Source organism: Hydra vulgaris, chromosome 14 (genome assembly GCF_038396675.1).
Source record: "Hydra vulgaris chromosome 14, alternate assembly HydraT2T_AEP".
Classification (NCBI taxonomy): domain Eukaryota; kingdom Metazoa; phylum Cnidaria; class Hydrozoa; order Anthoathecata; family Hydridae; genus Hydra; species Hydra vulgaris.
The window spans coordinates 7039912-7059297 of NC_088933.1; the positions used below are offsets into that span (position 1 = coordinate 7039912).

Here is a 19386-nt window from a genome sequence, read left to right on the forward strand (position 1 = left end):
TATTAGATCAACTGATTTTTAAATTATTAAAAATGCAATTTTATTATTATTTTTGAAAAAATAAAATTCTTTCTTCGAATTTTCCTTTTTTTTTTAATTGTTTGGCAAAAAACTTTTAATATCTAACAGCTTTATAGTCAAATGAAATAAAAAATTACTTTGAATAAAAAAGTTTGAATAACTGCTTTTTTGAATAAATAAAGGGGATTTGCATACGATTTTCAATGCCAATCTGAAGAGAATGAAAATTGGTCTAAATTAAAGGTGACCTTATAAGTGCCAGTTCTATAAGCCGAGTATTTTTATATACTATTTTTTTCTGTAAAATTACTCACTGTTAGAAAATACTTTTTTTACTATAACCTAAATGTTTACTACTGCGTCGTTTTTTTAAATCAGAAGATTTGTGAACATGGCCCCTAAGCAATATGTTTTGCATCTTTATTTTGCTGTTTTATACATGAACGACCGTTTACGCGATGCGTATATTTCAAATTTATATAGATATTTTTTCTGTCCTCTTGAAACTGAAGACAGGCCTGGATCATTTTAATGTACTTTCACTTATCTTGTCGTAGTTTATTATGGTAATGAGTAGGCTTTGAGGTTACTTATAGATATTAGTTGATATATTTTGTTTATACATATTTTGTATATATATTTATATTTAGATATTACAATAACTAGATAAAATTAGCACGTTTAAAATTGAAATTACGTTTATAACTTTCAATAAAAATTGCAATAAATATATTTTTCGAAATTAGTCTGAAGCTTCTAAAGATGTCTCATCCGAGTTTATTTTAGATTTTATTCCGATCATGTTTCTAAATGAATAATAGTAAGCCATGTAACCAGAGACACCATTGAATAACTGATAATACACATGAACCTTATCCGAGCATTTGTAACCATAAGTAAATGAAGTTTGTACATTAACATCATTTAGATTAGCGCTACTTGAAATATGAGCAAGTTGAGCTACTTCATGCTTTTCAAATGCCGGCTGAAATAGAACATCATCAGTTACTGGATGTATTCCTTTTATGGCGTCCAAATTGTATAAAACAACTTGAAAACGCTGGTATGACACTAAATGAGTGTGCATCTTGGATACATCACACATTAGTTTCTCTAAAAAGCTCCATGTTTTAAAAGATGCATTATTCCATAATGCCACCTGCCCTATAATTTTTGATTTATCTTTTAATAGTGTATTTTTAATTTCATTTAAGATAAGAACACCATCTGCAGCCAAATGATTCATTAGAGTATTAATAAGATCTTTAACTTTAGATTCTTCGTTGTATTTTTTATTATCAATTATATCATAAAGCTCATCAACTAAGTCAGCAGTGATTGTATCTTCTACATTTATGGTATCTTTTATTTTCTCTAAACTCTTCATCCAGTTTCTTCTGATTAACTTACTTACAGCTTCTTCTTTGTGATTCACTTCCTTTGAATGCAGATCTTTATTGTTGCAAAGGTCACGATTAGAGCAGCCAAAATTAAGTGCCTTAAGCATAAATGCAAGTGACTTATAAGTAAAATTAGGACTCTTTTTAATTTCTCTTCCGTGTAGCCTTTTGTCGTATTCGTAAAACGAATCGATGTCGTCGTCAATAAAATAAAATCTTAATAATTGTAAATGTTCTGCAAACATCATCATAATTTTTCTTATTCTACCTATCCCTAAGTTTTTATCTGGTAAATAGCATAAAAATATTGGATTCATATCTTTATTTGTAAAACTTTTTCCGTAATTACAAATCGCTTTAAAATCTTTATCTCTTTGGTTTTTATAGAAATCAATATTTATTTTAAATAAATCTCTATTTTGGTTAGTGCCACCCTCAATAAATAAAAAAATCAAAAAACTATTTGGTTTTAAAACTCTTCCCAGATCTTTAGTTAGCAAATTTGGTTCAAAATCGTTCCTACGTTGAACCGAACTGATAAATATTGGATATAGCGCATTGCTTGTCTGATTTGTCTCGTCTTTATATAAATTATCTTTTAATAACTTTAGTTGTTCATACAAATGATTTTTATGATAACTCGCTGAAACCTTTTTGTTTTCTCTATCTAAGTTAAACTGAATCTCGTAGTTTTCTAAGCTGATTGGCTCTGTGTATTCCAATGTAATTTTGCTTTTAACTGATTGAGCTTTGAGCTTTTCTAATAGCTGAAGATTAAATTTGTTTCGACAGTATTTTGTAAAATTTATCACGTCCAAACCATCTGTATCTTTATTTTCCGGCAATTTGTGCGATCCAGTTTTTCTATGAAGAAGTGGATTAATTAATGTGGCATCAAATTCTTCATCAGACTCAAAAGTGTCTTTTGTTGACTTAAGAAACATGCAAACATTTTTTTCAATATCGCTTAATTTTTTGCAGCATTCTTGGATCTCTTGTAGGTTACTGTTTTCAAAGGAACTCCTCTGACTTGAATTCTCGTTCTCGTATGCATCATAATTATATTCGTTTTTAATGCTTTCCAAAAAATGACAGCATTTTTTTTTAAATAAACTTAACTTCTCGTCAATATCTTTTATTGTCTTGTAATTGTTTTTCATTTGCTTTAAAATTTTATCTAATGTCAATTTGAAACTACTTTTGAGATATTTACTATCCAAGTAATCCCTCATTTGCATAAAGTTGTCTAACTCTTCGTTTTTCAAATCTTTGAGAATGTCTTTGAATATAGCCTGCACATATTTCTCAATAAGCAACAGTATATTTTCTTGACATTTCTCAACTGATAAGTTAAACCACTCCATTCTGTAATTAATTTTGTCTTCTTCTTCGTAATTAGCATTAAAAAAATCTTGTATAGATAACTCGTCAAACAAACTGTTTTTAAAACACAAAATTTCCTCATTAATTTCACTCCCAATATACTTTATTAAACGTTTTGCACTGTCACTTTTGAAGAATTGTTTTATCTTAAAATACTTACTTTTGTTTGTTTCCTTTAATCTAATTCGATTAACTGTTGAATTTAATTTAATGAATAACTCTTTAGACAACACCAATATGTAATGTATGCTTAGGCGATGCAGGTTGCTTTCTTTATAAGCTTTAATATCCATAAATATCTTATATAAATTACAAACAAAAAAATTGTATTTTTCATTATTATACCCTGCCTGATTGTAGGTTTCAACAATACAAGCCGATGCTGACCTTTTTATCATATCTTTTATGCTTTCAAATTTGTTATCAATTACCAATGGCTCAAAATCATCTTCATAGTCTTTTTCGTCTTTATAGTCAAACATTTTGCACAAACTGGTTTCAACTGATTTGAGTATTGTACCGTCAGTGTAAGCATGTGTCATTTTTTCAAACTCGCTGTCATCGTTCCAATCATTAGAGCGTATTTTATTGCAAACAACTAGTTTGGGTGGTCGTCTATCTGATAAATCTGAGAAAGCTCCACATTTCCACATGTATTTAATTATTTCTTCGTCACATTTACCTCGCTTGCCTGGGAACATAAAAAAAGCGTCGACCACTTCTTTTTCAATTGAGTTTCTATTCATTCTGATTGCTGATTTCTCGTGCTCTCTATTCTGAGAGCTTTGATCTGGTAAACCAATTAAGTCTAAAAACTCAAAGTTCTCTAAATATAAACGATCTTCTGGTAAAAATGTTTTTGGTATCTCGATTATTATTTCGTCTATGTTTGTTTCACTCATTAAGCTTTCTACAAAATTAGAGAACTTTTCATTAAACTCCGGAAATTTTTTAATGATTATTTCTTCGTCTCCATTACTATAATTATAAGTTTTGATATAAATATCATGAAGTGAATTGTATCTAACTCTAATTGGCTTGGTTGTTACACCATCTCCTGCTTGCGGTGAATTTGGCAAAGGATAACGAATGCTGTTAGTCATAAAATAGTTAAATGAAGATGATTTGCGAGAGTTTGGAACTCCAAAATTAGCAACTAAGTATTTTGCGCAATTTATGTTAGAAAACTTATCAAACTCTAATTTTTTTTCAACTAAACCAGATGTGTCGTGGCGATTGCTCAACTTTTCAAAACCTTTTGTAAACTCTGTATTAAATAAATGAATATACTCTTTTGCTTTGTTAAGGTCGATCAAATAATTGTCTAAAAGAATAATTTTGTTTAAATAATTTTTAAGTCTACATACATATTTAAAAAATTATATATACATATATATATATATATATATATATATATATATATATATATATATATATATATATATATATATATATATATATATATATATATATATACATGTGTATATAAATATATATATATATATATATATATATATATATATATATCTTACCATTGTTTTCTTCGTCATTTAAAGAATTAAATATACTTGTTTGACTATCACACCATCGTCTTCGCTTTAAAATGTTATCACTGTTGTCATTGGTGTCGCTGTCGTTAAACCTGTTTTGAATTTTTCTTTTTAAAGATACCACGTTACTCATTTCTCATATTTATCTGCTATAAAAAAATACAAATTATAATAATTTTATAATGTAATATATATATATGTATATATATATATATATATATATATATATATATATATATATATATATACATATATATATATATATATATATATATATATATATATATATATATATATATATATATATATATATATAAATATATATATATATATAAATATATATATATATATATATATAAATATATATATATATATATATATATATATATATATATATATATATATATATATATATATATATATATATATATATATATATATATATATTTCGACATCTTCGCAAGATAACGATTGACAGACGCCTTAAAAAATTGCAAATTATATGAATCAGGAAAGCAAGATGAAAGAAGGGAATTCTAAAGAACTGATGATCGAGGGAAAAAACTAGATGAATAAGTGTTTTTGGAGCATTTAAGATTTATTAATAAAATAATGAGAACCTTCTTATCTATTAACTTTTTCAGTTTTAGCAACATAAGAATTTAAAAGCAAGTGAATAAAAACAGCCTGATATAGTACTTTAAAAGCAACAGTTTTCTGAGCCATCCTTTATCTATGTAACCCATGGGCGCCCGCTCAGTTGTTTGATGTTTAAAACTTAAGTATGTTCTCCGAACCTAAGTATATAATAGAAATATTAAAAAACAACATTTAAATAATTTTAAAGATAATGGCCCAACTGACAAGAAAAAACTTAATAAGCTAAAAAATCAGAATTGCTATTAGAGCTGGTTAAGTACAAAAACGTTTCCTTTTTTTCAAGCCATTAGTTAACTATATAGGATATGTTTTTTGCATGTTACGAAATTGAGCAACACAAAAAACAGGGTGCGATGCTTCATTGCCCTGATTTTTATACAAATACTTAGGTCATTAAGAAAGTTCGTAGAACTCCCCTCTAAAGAAAAAATAAAATTGTTTTTTTTTATTTTATTTTATTAAATGTTCAAAATATTGTCCATTATTATCTATACAAAGTTGTATCTTTTCAAGCCATTTGTCAAACGTTTTTTTAATACTATTCTTTAGGTATACTTTGAAGTAGCTTCGTTATGCAAGTTTTTTGACTTGCATAACGAAGTATTGTTATCAAGATATTTTTTTATCAAATCGAATAGCCAATAATTGGATAGAGCTTAGTCTGGTGAATATGCTGGGTGGCGAATTATTGTAATTCTAGCTTGGTTTAGACAATTTGTGATGGTTTGAGTCTCATGGGGTCGAGCGTTATCATGGAGAAATTTGAAATTTTGAGTGCCTGTTGTGAATAATTTCGTTGATTGTAAAACGATTAATCGATGTCCGGGCTTTAATTATATCGTGTGTTGTATGCGGATTTTCTTCAATTATAGTCCGCACACGTTCAATATTCTTAGCTGTATACGTGGTTTGAGGGTGTCCTGAGCGAGGATTATCTTCGAGACTCTCTCTACCATCTTTAAATAAAGTAGCCCACTTGGCAACTGTACTATATTTTCGGACTTGGTCACCATGAACCAAAACCAAATCATCAGTTATGGCTTGTGCTGTAACTTCAAGTAGAGCACGGGTTTTAATACATGCTCGAGATTCAAATTTTTCCATTCCCAACTCCTCTATTTGTTAGATCTGGACTAAATCTTACCACCACCCTCCCTGTATTAAGGACTCGAGGGTACCTGTGCTAGAATTTGTAGCTGTGCATAGCAATGATCTAATGGAGGATAAAATTCCAGGAAGCACCAGTTCTCAATCAGTCTTTACTCAAAACTTTGTAAGGCTAAATTTATTGTTTTTATGATGACAGAGGTCCTTGAAAACAAATGATGAAAACAAACAAGAAGGGGGTGGAGGGTTTAAGTAAGCAAGTACGTAGGCGGTTTGGCTTTCTCTTAAAACTTGTTTTTTTTTTTTTTTTTTTTGTAACAAAGGAATTGAATTTTACGAGTTAAAAAAATGAGTATTATGTTATGTAACATAGATATGTCGAATTAACTTTTAAGTGTTTTTTTTAATTAAGTTTTTTTGTTTTTAGTATTTAAAAAAATTGGTTTAGGGTGTTTGTTTTGCAATAAAGAAACACCTCCAATGTACATAGGCAGAATGGGGGGTGTTAAATGCATACAGGTGCATACAAGAGGTCCCTAAATCAATGGTTTTACTGCATACGTACTTTATGGATGCCTCCTTGCCACAAAAAAATTACTTAAATAAGAATGGTTTTCTATTAATGAGGTACCATCATATTGGCCAATTTTTTTTGCTGGCAAATTATCTTAAGACAAAATTAATTTTTTGATATTTTTGATGAAATCAACGTTATCATCAGACATCAGCTTTAGGATGATAGATTATAGCCAATGTCAGTTTGGGCTGACACTGGTATTTCATTAACTGTTTCATTTATAAGGCCTGATTTTTGATTTATAGAGAGTAAAATTGTAGCTGTATGTGTGACGGTATCTTAATCTATGTTTTCACTTTCGTAATGTCTTGCAGCATCTTTTATGTACGTTTTATTTGGGTACTTTGGTTTATTCTGTTGTTTTGGTTTAATTTGTTACTTAAACAGACACCTGCCCAGTGTCATTTTTTTCCTACTGGTTTTAAATGTTAAATTTTGAATTTTTAAATCTTAACTGGTAACGCATCATTATTGGTATAGTTTTTTTAGCAGATTTATTTTCCAGGACTGTTCTCAGTTAGCACACTTACGTTGGGCCAACGTATATAAATACATCGCGAACGTCGGCTATTTTCTCCAATGCAAATACAGCGTTGATCCAATGTTAGTTTTATTGTATTTATATTTATGAAAATACTAATATCGACGTGATTAAAAATAGTTTGCAAAATTACATTGATCCAACGTATGTAAAAACGTCGCAAAAGTTGGTTGTTTTTCCGATCCAAACCCAACGTTGATCCAATGTATAGGGACCAAAATTGATCCAATGTATATTGATCAACGTTGATCCAATTTTTATAACGTAACGTTAATCCAATGTGTATGGGTTAACGTTGAATTATATACATCGAGTTAACGTTGATCCATATACATTGGAAAAATGTTGGATTTTTTACAATGGAATAATGTTGCGTTTGCTTCGAGTGAAGACAGATATACAAATATAACTTATAAGAATTATTTTTCATTCAAATACTTCTTTTGATTATGGAAATATATTTTTCTAATATATTTTTTTCGTTTTTATATAACGAAATATCAAGCCACAAGCAAAACAAACATGAATAATTTTTCTTTAATTAGATGTGTACGAACTAGTCTATACATTAAAGTTATAACTTTATTTCAACCCCGTACTTTAGTTTGATGAACTTTTGCCTAAAAAACACAAAATAAACTATTATTTGCATATCTTTTAAAAAAAAGTTCACCCCGTCATTGAAAAGTTGATTTAGACATGAAATATATTTATCAATGGCGGGGTGAACGTTTTTCAAAAGATATGCCAATAATAGTTCATTTCGTGCTTTTTGGGTAAAAGTTCATCAAACTACAGCACAGGAGCATGAGGTTGAAAAATAGTCATAACCCTAATAAACATATAAGATCAGCTATGCTAATTTATCAGAATGGTGGAAACAAATATATGTATAAGTACATAGCAATTACAGGCAATAAGTACAGGCAATTATATATGCCTATAAATATGTAATATTATATGTTTTTGTATATACGCTAAAATATAAAACAAAATAATTTAATTCCGATAAACGTTAAATATAACGTTGTGAAGCGTAAACTATAACATTGAATCAACTTGAAATACAACGCTTCGCCGACGTAAAATGCAAAGTTGTGCCAATGTAAAATACAACGTTTAATCAACGTAAAACATTACGCAATATAGACTTAAAATACAACGTTTGACCAACATTGTTTGTTGGTTGTTGTCGACGACGCATTTGAGACCAAAATGATATAAAAACAACGTTGGCGGTCGATGTTGGGCCAACGCAACGCACATTGTTCTAACGTTTTATCAACGTATGTGTGCTAGCTGGGTTAGTGCAACTTCAAAGTTTACTTGATTCTTGACAAGTTAGAAAGATTTAACACTACATAGAACAAATATGAAAGGGCTTATCTGCATCTGATACATCAACTTTTACGATATATGTTTGTAACATTCTCTTCTAATATAAATATTCTTCCGTCGACGTTCATCTTGAAGAGTTTTTCGGAATATTTTATGATCCATTGATTTGATAAGATATATAATAATACTGTTGTAAACCCAATCAGACAAATATAATTTGTACTTTATTAGTAAGATTATAGTTAAATATCTAAAACATACAGAATCACAATCCTATATATCATGCATAATATAGTTATAAGATAACATAAAATCAAAATTAAGATTAATAATTGAGACGTAAACAAATTTGTATTACTTACGTTGTTGATAACTTCAGACTATTCTAAATGCAAATAATTTTTACCATTTGCATCAAAAGCAATTTGCAAAAATGCTTTCTCTAGATAAGCCATAAAAGTAATTTAAACCAAAAACGGTCTAGCAACACTTTCGTGTAGCTAGGTTGCTGTTCCAGAATGTTAAAAATCATTCAAAGATGAGTACTGCATCACAAACTATTACCGCTTTTGTCGTAGTCTTGTTTTCGAGACAAACTGGGCAATTAAGTAATACATATTGCCATCATTCATATCATAATTATTTACCTTTTCCATTACACAAAACTAGTTTATAATTATTCCAATTTAGAGCTTAGAACCATTTTTCACTTTTTTAAGAACTCCATTAAAAGTTTTATAAAAATACTCTAGCATCACTCAAAAATGAATGACTTTGCTTAAATACAAAATTTAACTGTTTACCGACACTTGTTATCATCAAATGGAATATTATTCCTAAAATTTTCTTCTCAGGAATTTTATATTTCTCAAATAATTTTGGCATAGCTATCATCCAGAGAATTTCATCAATAATTTCAAACTCAACTTTAAAAGTTTATGTGGAAAAGACATTACAAACTTTTCCTAATGTGGTAAAGATATTAACACTGAATGTATACCTAACTGCAAATTGTAAAGCAACTAGAACTGAACTGTCACGTTTTACTTTACAATTGAAAATTGACAAATAATAATCAGCAACAATAAGTTGATTAACCTTTAAGAAAATATTATTAACAATAGGATCAGCTTAAGTGTAAGTATTAAAAACAAAACAAGTTAAATATATTAAAGAATTATTTAACCGATTGTTAGGAAGAAAAAGCATTTTACGAAACGATGAAGAAATATAACTCAGCCGAAAACCACTGTCAAATAGAAGCTAACATCTATGAGTATGTTCTTTGTTCTTTACTGTTACCAAAGTTGTTTGCAATAAAACATTCTTAAACCTTGATGATTCAGTATTTGCAATATGTCAAATAGGGTGCTCCAAATTTTTTTTCCTCAAAATTACTTTGCTCCCCGGGTGTTTTCCCATTCCTTTCAGTATTTAAAGTGAAAAAATTATACTTCAAGATTTTAAAATAACTCTAAGCCTTGCCACCATGACAAAAATGTTTGTCACATTGTTTAACATTGAAAAAGTAACATAAACTGTTCGAAGTGAACTAGAGTTATTAAAAGTTGAAGCAATCAAAGTTTAAGTGTAAACAATGATCAAGCCTAGCTACCATGATATGATAATGTTAGGCCTAAGAAAAATACTGATCTAACCATATTCGGAAAAACAATTATGTAAGTTTTTTCATAGATTTTCCAGTGTTTTTTTTTTCTGAAATCTGGTACATTGCGCCGGTGTTGTTCCACCACTTGTAACATATATTGTTTTTGTGCTTCGTCTCTTGTTAAAGTATTTGCAAAGTCTGTGATTCGCTTCATTGCCCTCTCGGCTAAATCATTGACAACTTTTGCATGACGTATAAACATTGCCGCTTCTTGAAAATTATTGTCGGTTTCCCACTGCTTTGGAGACAAGTGCAACCAGGCTGTTTCAATTCCAAGTAAATTGAAAAGGGGCCAGGATTTCTTGCCAATCAGATGTACCAATTTTGTTGAGGATACTAGCTGTGGGAAGACAGGAACACCTTTATCTAGTGGTTTGTCTTTTTTTGCTTTGATAAGTTGTCTGGCAATTCGTTTTTTTTTCCGAATCTGACACCAAATTTGAAAAGAGCGAAAATGTAACCGTTTCTTCTGCCAGATACCACACATGCCTGTTCAATGCTGAAATTGTCGCTTCAGCTACCTCGGGGTCAATTTTCTTGTACATATGTAGATCATGCCATAGCTGAAGATCATTTGATGGTGCATCGGCTGCAGAAGGGGCGGCTTACCACGTTTTCACATAAAATAGGGCATTCAATGTGCAAATACGACGCAACTTTTCCATTTTTTCAGGATCATAATTCAGCTGATCACCAAAAGCATACATTTTAGCACTGTATATAACAGTTGCCATCCAGCGTGCATGGTGTGCACCAAGCTTGAGCCAGTGCACTCCACGAGGAGGCGTTTCTCCTAGAAGTATAAGCACAAGTTCAGCACATTCTCTGTAGTCATCACGAGGCATGCTGTTACCTTCTGAGGCCAAGATTTATTGCAAGAAATTAACAACATTTTCTTTCTGTTGCTTGAGACGTCGATCAGTAATATTTAAAATTTTGAAATTCGATCGTTGTTTTATTGTACCCCAAAATTTTTTAAACTCCATGAATTTAGGGGTGTCCGGACTGGATGTTGGACCAAAAATCTGTTGCCATGCGGAGCACAAAATTCTCTCCATCACATGATGACGACAAGCAAAATATAATATTTTCTTGTTGAGCATTAATTGCACCATTTTTCCATCCTGAATTTGATGTAGTAGTATCGAAAACAAGACCAACAATGGACTGTTCTACTTTCCACTTGACTACAAGAGAATAGCTACTATTAGCCATTGTAGCACCAGTTCCATCCGAGATAACTGGAACCCCAAGAAGTTTACCTTCTTTATAGTTTGGCATCCCAGCCATAAGAACACCTAGCCGTTCAGCATCCTCAGGAACAATTTTCCCACCCCAATGCAATGTTACGTACTTCGGGGAAACAAATGTAGTTTCAATCTCATTGGCATTCTTTATTCGAAGCTTTTTAGCAGCCGTCCTACTGCTTGTTTTCGATAAAGTCACACACTTCAAACCAGCTCCACCCTCTGCGAGTATAGCCGCCATGAAGGCCGTTCTTTTACCAGCTGATAAATTCAAGCGGTCCGCCGTTGTTGAAATTTTGTCACTTTTGAAAGGATTTCTTGGAAGATCCAGTGTAATTTTGTCTTCTCTGTCAGGTTTGGTTTTCTTTTTTACAGTATCAGCTTCCTGACATTCAAAATCTTCATCTTCACATTCGTCTGAACTACATGTAACACTAATATCCTCTTCTGATTCCATGTCTGACTCGGTGGAGTCAACACTTGTCGTTTCAGGATTGGTGCTCATTGTTGTTGCCAGATTATTTTGGCTTCTCAGTTCTTCAGCGATTTTGCTTGCCAATTCAATTCTCGCTCTCTGTATTTTTTGAGAAACTTTTCGTTTGTACTTTTTATCTTCTGATCCCATAATAACTCTTTCTTGAGATTTAACTGCTGTACAAAATTCAACATTTTCTTTTTTTTGCTCATTATCACGAAGCCGGTCCGTTTCTATTTTGTTTTAAGCATCTTGGTGAACAATATAAAAGTATTTTTTCATATCTTCAATAAACAGTTTTTCCTTTGCTTCATTTGATTGACATCCTTTTTTCTTCTGGAGTGTTCTATAAATATTATAGAGATCCAATATTTTAGCTTTAACTTTGTCTTTGCGTTGTATTGCAATTCCAGCTTTATCCTATTGATTTTGAATTTCCACTACAACTTTTTCAGCTATAGCACCATTACAACTGACATGTTTGGTTTGTTTCATCTGCCCGTCTTTCAAAAAGAAAAAGAAACGCAGCACATCTACCTTCGAAGGAATTCTTGTTGGTAGTAATTTAGTTAATGGTTTTCCTAATAACCAGATGTCAATATCTTTCCTGAGAACAGGTCTATTCATGACCGTTTTTAACAGTTCCTTCAAAACTAATGATTCCGTATTATAGTGTAATATATACACTATACAGCGCAACAAAATTTCACATAATATGTTTTAATCAAATCTATTTGTCATATATTTTGTTGAAAAATTTTAAAATAAACAAAATGTTTTTCAAACAAACAATACAGTAGTAGGAGAGAATTAGTGAAAAATAGGGTCGAACCCGGACAAAAATGGTATAAAGCTGAAATTTTGCAGAGAGAAAGTAGACAGTGTCTGGATGAGCGTAAAAAAAAGCCCCGTTGATTACGCAACGGGAACATCCCTTTTGGGGCAATTTAGGGCACAAAAAAGTACAAATTAGATATCCGATATCTTACTTTTCTCAAAACAAATCATCAAATAAATTTCTCTCGTTTTTAATTTCATCACTTGAATCTTCTTCAATTTCAAAATCCTAAAAATGCAAAATATTTGTATTCCAAAAAAAACAAAAATATTTAAAGAAGATTATGTGTATATTTAAAAAATAAAATTTACCGTTTTATTACTGCAGTCTTGCCCATGACAGCCACCGCATGCAGACATGCATTTTAATCTGTTTTTCCTTCAAGAACACATATTAGTTATACACATATTTCTTGACGAAGTTTTACAATCGCAGCGAATCACTTTTAATATATTGGGTGGTGCCACATCTTTGTCTGTTGGTATTGGAAGAAGACAACTATTATCTTACTTCCATCCCTATTCTTTAGGATCTAAGTTCAAAGATTCATCTAGCATTTTCCATTCAACAACTTGTAGGTGAACTCTAAGACCATGAAAATAAGTAGCACGGTCTGTGGGTGGTAACTTTTCTGGCTTAATAATTCCTTCACAAACCATTTGTTTATATTTTAAATACCTAAGAAAAATACTATGAAAATATGACACTTTCTAAATCTCAATGAGTGACTTAAATCCACAAAATTATAATTCAACTTTCAAATACCAACCGCATTTTCCTTAACGAAGATTCTGCATTTCCACCAAAAAGTTTAATGAAAGCCCTTTCTGCAGATTCTCCAACTTCTTTTTTGGTTACCCAGTAATCCGAAATAATTTCAGATACTGATTGTATATTATTGGATTTTTGCAGTAATTTTAAAAAACTAGGTTTTCCTTTTCCCAGTATTGAAGATGTCGAGTCACATCCTGACGATGCGTGAACAAATAACAGATGTTCTTTAAAATCCATTACTCGAGATTGAGCGTCTTTAATACTCCAGAGTTTTTTCTTTCTTTCTTGATAAAAAAAAATCTCATTTAATTCATCTTTCCAATGATACATTAGCATAACTGCTATATCAGTATTATCAGCAACAACAATGCATGGTGAAATTTACTTTGCAACTTCCAACGATTTAGAAACAATTTTCGTGGCAGCATCGCCTTTGCGAATATATATTTCATATCCATCTCGTTTAAGGTAATCTGACAAAAGTAAAATTAATTGTGCCTTGTTGTGTGAATTCGATAGAAAACGCTCTTGTGAGTACGGAACCTGATTATTTTCTCTTATAACAAGATTTTGGGAAGAACCTTTGCATTTTCTTCTGATGTGTTCATTAGATTTAATTGAAGATTTCTTATCATAACCATCAAATATAATATAAGTGGTGGCATAATTTTTTCTTATATAGCTGATGTAGGTCTCAACAATTTCTACAAACCTCATACCTTTGTTCCAAAGAACTCTGTGGAGTAATTAGAATGTTAATGCCTTTCCAAAGTTGGCGAAGATTTTTTTTTCATTTTCTGAGAAAAATTTTTTTAAATGGTTTTTTTTTACTAAGATTTAATTAATGTAATTGTCATATATTTCTATCTTTAAAAAATACTTTCAAACTTTTTTTTATTAATAAGATCTTTAGATCTTATCATTTTTTTGTTGAAAAAGATTGAGCACTTGAATAGATTTTATAATTCCTTTTGTAATCCATGGTTTGAATCGACGTTTGAAGTTTTCGATACTTTTTTTTTTGGCGGGGCGTAGCGATCTAAAATCAATGTTGCTTCAGTAATAAACGTTTTTTGTACTTTATAACATCGTCCCAGTCAATTTTTGATAAATCAGTTTTAAAATTTTCTTTATTAAAGTTTTTAAAACACCTGCTATATAAATTGTATCTGCGTGGTATAAATAATTTATTGAAATTGAGACAAATACAAAATTGAGATAAGTTATCAGAAACAGAAGTTGTCAAATTTCCTGAAACAATTTAATTAGCTATTAAACTAGAGAAAATATTATCAATAATTGTAGCAGAGTGATCAATAATTGTAGCAGAGTGATCAGTAATTATAGTCGGCAAAGTAATAAAATATTATAAAAAGAAAATAAGTTTAAAAAATCAGACGTCGCAATGTCATTATTTGATTGCATCAGATCAATATTATAATCACCAAGTAAGATAATAGATTTATTTTCAGCAGATATTTTTTGAAGTAAGACAGGCATGATATTATTAAAAATATCAATATCCATGCAAGGGTGTCTATAAATGTAACCAACAATAATATTAGACTTTTTTTGAAAAAAAACTTTAACAAATGTGGATTCTAAACAATTAGGTGTGTAAATTATTAAATCATCTCTTCGTGTGTAAAGTAGTTGTTTTGATAAATATAATAATGTACCACCACAAGAATTCCGTTTGTGTGTGCTCAATGTTGTATTTATCAATGAGGATTGGATGAATTGAGGATAATCCTTTCTTTAATCTTGTTTCAGTTAAACCAATAATGGAAAAATAAAAATTAATTAATGTATTATGTTTAAATCTTATATAGTATTATGTTTAAATCTTCAAAGTGTTTTTATAAAGATGATATGTTTAGATGAAAAAAGGATAGAGCGCTTATTTTATTAAAATTAAGTGTACATAACTCGCATGTTATAATATTTACAAACTATGTCTAATGAAGTAGAAATTTCTTCCTCAGAATCTAAAACACGAGATGAAACATAATGATTAATTTGATTAGTGACTTTATTTAAATGAAAAGACGGGAAAAGGTTTGTAGACAGAGGTAAATCATTAGTTTTAAAGAGCTTTATCAGAAGAAAATAGCAATTTAAATTCATTATCTTGCACATCTGTGAATGGAAAGACATTTTTAATACAGTTTACACAATTCCGCAACGAGCAACTTAATTATAGTAAACTGTACTTAGTGTCATTAAGCCTGTTACAACAGTATTAAAAACTGAAACCTAGTATAGAACCAATCGTATACATGTCTATGTTTTTTATATAAATGTTTTTTGACCTTGAATATAATAACTGCATTAATAAAACATATTTAAAAACTTTTTATACTTTTAAATTTTTTCCATTCTTTATATAAGGTTACTTTCTATATATATATGTTTGTGTGCCACAAAATTTGAAATCAATTTTTGAAAGCTTTTTTCTCAACCAATTTTGCTCAAATTTTGCACACTTAATCATTTTCGATGACAATACAAGGAAATGGAAAAATTTGACCAAAAAAAGTTAATTAAGTTAACAAAAATTTAATTTGTATTTCCCCATAAGAACACTGAATTAATAAAAAAAAAATTTAAAAACGTAACAGTAATTTTTCCTTCTACAAAAGATAACAAAAAAAGAATTTCTAGGCCCAATAGAATTCTGCTTGCATAAAGCATGGATTTGAAAAAAGAATTTTTTTTTGATTTACTAGTTAATTTTTACTGTAATTTAAAGTTTCTATATATGGAATTAATTTATTATAAATATATAAATAGTTTTCAACTTAAAAGTTAAAGCGTTTTTAAAGCTTGCTAAAAAATCTCTCCCAATCATGTTAGTTTGAATCAGTACTGCTTGTATCGTATGTTGAATATCATAATAAAATAATCTAGGGGAAGGTCGCGTATGTTGAACATGTGAACAGCATGTTGTTTTTTTACAACCAAAGTATTATAATATTAATATTTATTTTTGCAGATTATCATAATTTAATCTTTCATCTTAAAACGTATAAATAAATAGTTCATTAAAAAAAAAAATCTTTATACCAAAAATTGTATTATTTTCAGCATCGTTATTCACCGTTATAAGGTCTTCTTAGGAAACCAGTTTCCTAAGATGACCTTTTTTTAATGGAACTTAAATTAAGAAAAAAATAATCACAAAAAAAAAAAAATTAAATAAAATCGTATCTTCAAGGACTAAAAAGTAAAAAGTAATTATCTCAACCTTAAAAAAAAAACAATAAATCTTTCCTCTTTCAAATAAAGCTCTAAAAAAAGTTAACGATACTATTTTTTGAAAAAGCTTTCGCTCTTGAAAATACCAAAATAAAAGTCCGCGGAGAATAACTTTTAAAAAACGCAGCTTTTCTTGATAAAAAGCCGCATCTCATCTAAGCATAAAATATTGAGGATGTAATAAACTTTTGATGAACTTGTTTCGTTCTGACGTAATTACAAAATATTGATTAATAAAAAATTATAACGGAGATGGTAAATTTTTTTAACAGTAAAACAATGAAAGAATATTAACTATACAACCAAGAAATTAAAATAAATATCACCGTCAAACTTGTATAAATATTCTTAACCCAAAAAAGTTCGCGAAAAAATTATTAGTCTACCCGTAAAAGACTTTATACCATCTTAGGAACTTGCTCATCTTACGCAACCTATATATTAAAAATAAGGACTATTTTGTAATGAAATCTCAGTTCTATCTGGCTTAATTCTTTTCTAATTTTAATAAAGGGATTAATAAACTATTCACTAAGATGACGTATTAAATCCTTTATTTTAATAAAACAGCAAAAGCTGCCTAGTGTAATAATTCTTTTTTTTACGAATTGTTTGTTGCACGAACGGAATAAATCCGTAATTTCAACGGACTAATATCGACGAACTTTAATCCGTTAAAATTTCAATCCGTTAACATAACGGAAAATCCGTTGGTGCAATAGCGACAGATGCAGTTCGTTGTATATAAAGGCTTTTTTCTTAGAGTGTAGTGGAAAAAACTTAATTATTGTGAATGGCACATTTGAAATTTTCATAAATTGTTTTTCATATCTCAGGCTTTCCCTTTAAATTTTCAATTGTACTTAATTGCAAGGATCAAAACCAAATATATTGTGAAGTAATAAAAGATTGAAATTCTTTCTTATCACTATTCTTAATTTTTCAATTACCTTTATATTCTATTGAACAAAAAAGAAGTTTGGTGACAATTTTCAACAATATTCTTTATTCTTTAATCTTCAATCATCTTCAATCAGAATGATCAAATTTTTCTCAAACTTTAGTTTTTCAGGTTCATAAAAACCTTTCTAAAAAACAAAGTTCCTTAAATCAGTTATTACTCAGGCTACGATTATTTATACAATCATAAGCTCTTTCAATTACATTTTTAAAACAATAACCACAATCGTACAAATCCGTCATTTCCCAGCAAAATCGACGTGGTGTATAAACCATCCATATATAAACAATATAATGATTTTTATTTAAAAGGGAATTCTGATGCAAACACAAACTACACTAGTATATAAACAAATATAAAATTTTAAAGGATAATAAAAATACGTGCAGTAAGCATTTATAAATAAAAGATAAAATCCCAAACAACAAGCCTTATGTCAAAAAGTACTTAACTTTGATTCTTTCAGCACAGGCGGCTAATAAGTTTAGGATTAGCAACAAGAATATTACTGTAGCTCCAAATATTGAGTATTTAAGACAACTTATCAATTTACGTTAAAGATAACTAAATAATTTTGTTACAATTATAAACTATATTTTATACAAACATCTCTAACATGTGAAAAAGCAAATCTAAACTTCAAATCAGCGATTAGCATACAAAGTCAAGCATGCAATGCGACGCGGGAATAATATTCACCAATCGGTTATTCGCACGAAATCAAACAGGCTTTTACAAAATCAAAGTAAACTATTTGCGATAATCTTAAATAAATAATAATCAACATATCATGACGTTAGAATAATAGGGCTCTATTTCCATTTTTTTACGTTGTGAGAATTTAACTTTCGATTTTTAATTATTTAATTGTTTTACAGTTGTTGTTGTTTATATTGATAAAATATATAATTTTTATGTTATTTACGTTTTATAATTAATCTGACATTATTAAGTTCGTAATTTTTAAAGTTGCTTGACTACAAATTAGTTATTAATTCCAACTTTATTAAATAAGGTTGAAATTGACAATGAAAAAACAAAAACTAACAATTTTTAAAGTTATATAAATAATAATAAAAGATTAATATATTAAACTTTTATAATTTTGAACACAAAAATAATATTATAATTAAAAACAGAAAATCAAATTTTTTTACTTTTGGAGATAAAACCTTATTATTCTCATCTACCGATATGTTATTTTGTCTTATAAGATGTATAATACTTAATAGACAATATATAAGCAGTCGCGGCGCAGTGGTAGCGCACTTGCCTCAGAAACATAACACCCCTGGTTCAAGCCCCACCTCTGGGCAAGTTTTCCGACATCTGTTGGGAAGGAGGCACGGTCATTCCGAAGCACTAAGTTATTATACGCAAGCGCATTGTTAATTACAAAATTTAGAATTGCAAGTGCAATCTAAAACAATTTTAAAAAAAAAAACAAGTTTTTTTTTATTTATGTCTGAGTCGCATGTCTCAGGATTAGTCTTCTGACATTTTAATTTTTTGTAATATTGACACTTTGAACCCACCCTTCCCCACTAAAAACTAACGCCGTGGCCCATGTTGTGCAATGTGTAAAAA

The 19386-nt window shown here is 29.4% G+C and overlaps 2 protein-coding genes across 6 annotated transcripts; both read right to left on the reverse strand.

The window, feature by feature from the left end:
• Nucleotides 1–632: 632 nt before the first annotated feature.
• Nucleotides 633–18433, reverse strand: LOC101240012 (uncharacterized). Of its 5 annotated transcripts, none has more exons than XM_065817675.1 (4): nucleotides 18252–18433; nucleotides 17789–17926; nucleotides 4337–4500; nucleotides 633–4128 (listed from the first exon to the last, which is right to left on the reverse strand). In XM_065817675.1, exons 3-4 carry the CDS (start codon nucleotides 4485–4487, stop codon nucleotides 764–766), a joined length of 3516 nt encoding a protein of 1171 aa, XP_065673747.1. In that variant the 5' UTR covers nucleotides 4488–4500; nucleotides 17789–17926; nucleotides 18252–18433; the 3' UTR covers nucleotides 633–763. The 5 variants fall into 5 exon arrangements, with proteins under 5 accessions (XP_065673747.1, XP_065673745.1, XP_065673748.1 ...); XM_065817673.1 differs by having other exon boundaries at nucleotides 4337–4503; XM_065817676.1 differs by having other exon boundaries at nucleotides 4373–4503; nucleotides 18252–18427.
• LOC136090869 (protein GVQW3-like) lies at nucleotides 5765–6118 on the reverse strand. The gene has a single exon (XM_065817845.1). The coding sequence runs from the start codon at nucleotides 6116–6118 to the stop codon at nucleotides 5765–5767; it is 354 nt and encodes a 117-aa protein (XP_065673917.1).
• Nucleotides 18434–19386: the final 953 nt, after the last annotated feature.

Bases quoted from the DNA above. Each gene is read 5' to 3' on its own strand.
- LOC101240012 (XM_065817675.1), bottom strand. From the start codon at position 4,487: ATGAGTAACGTGGTATCTTTAAAAAGAAAAATTCAAAACAGGTTTAAC. The intron at 4,129-4,336 runs GTAAGATATATA...TTATTCTTTTAG, and splicing joins AAATGACGAAGAAAACAATG to ACAATTATTTGATCGACCTT.
- LOC136090869 (XM_065817845.1), bottom strand. From the start codon at position 6,118: ATGGAAAAATTTGAATCTCGAGCATGTATTAAAACCCGTGCTCTACTT.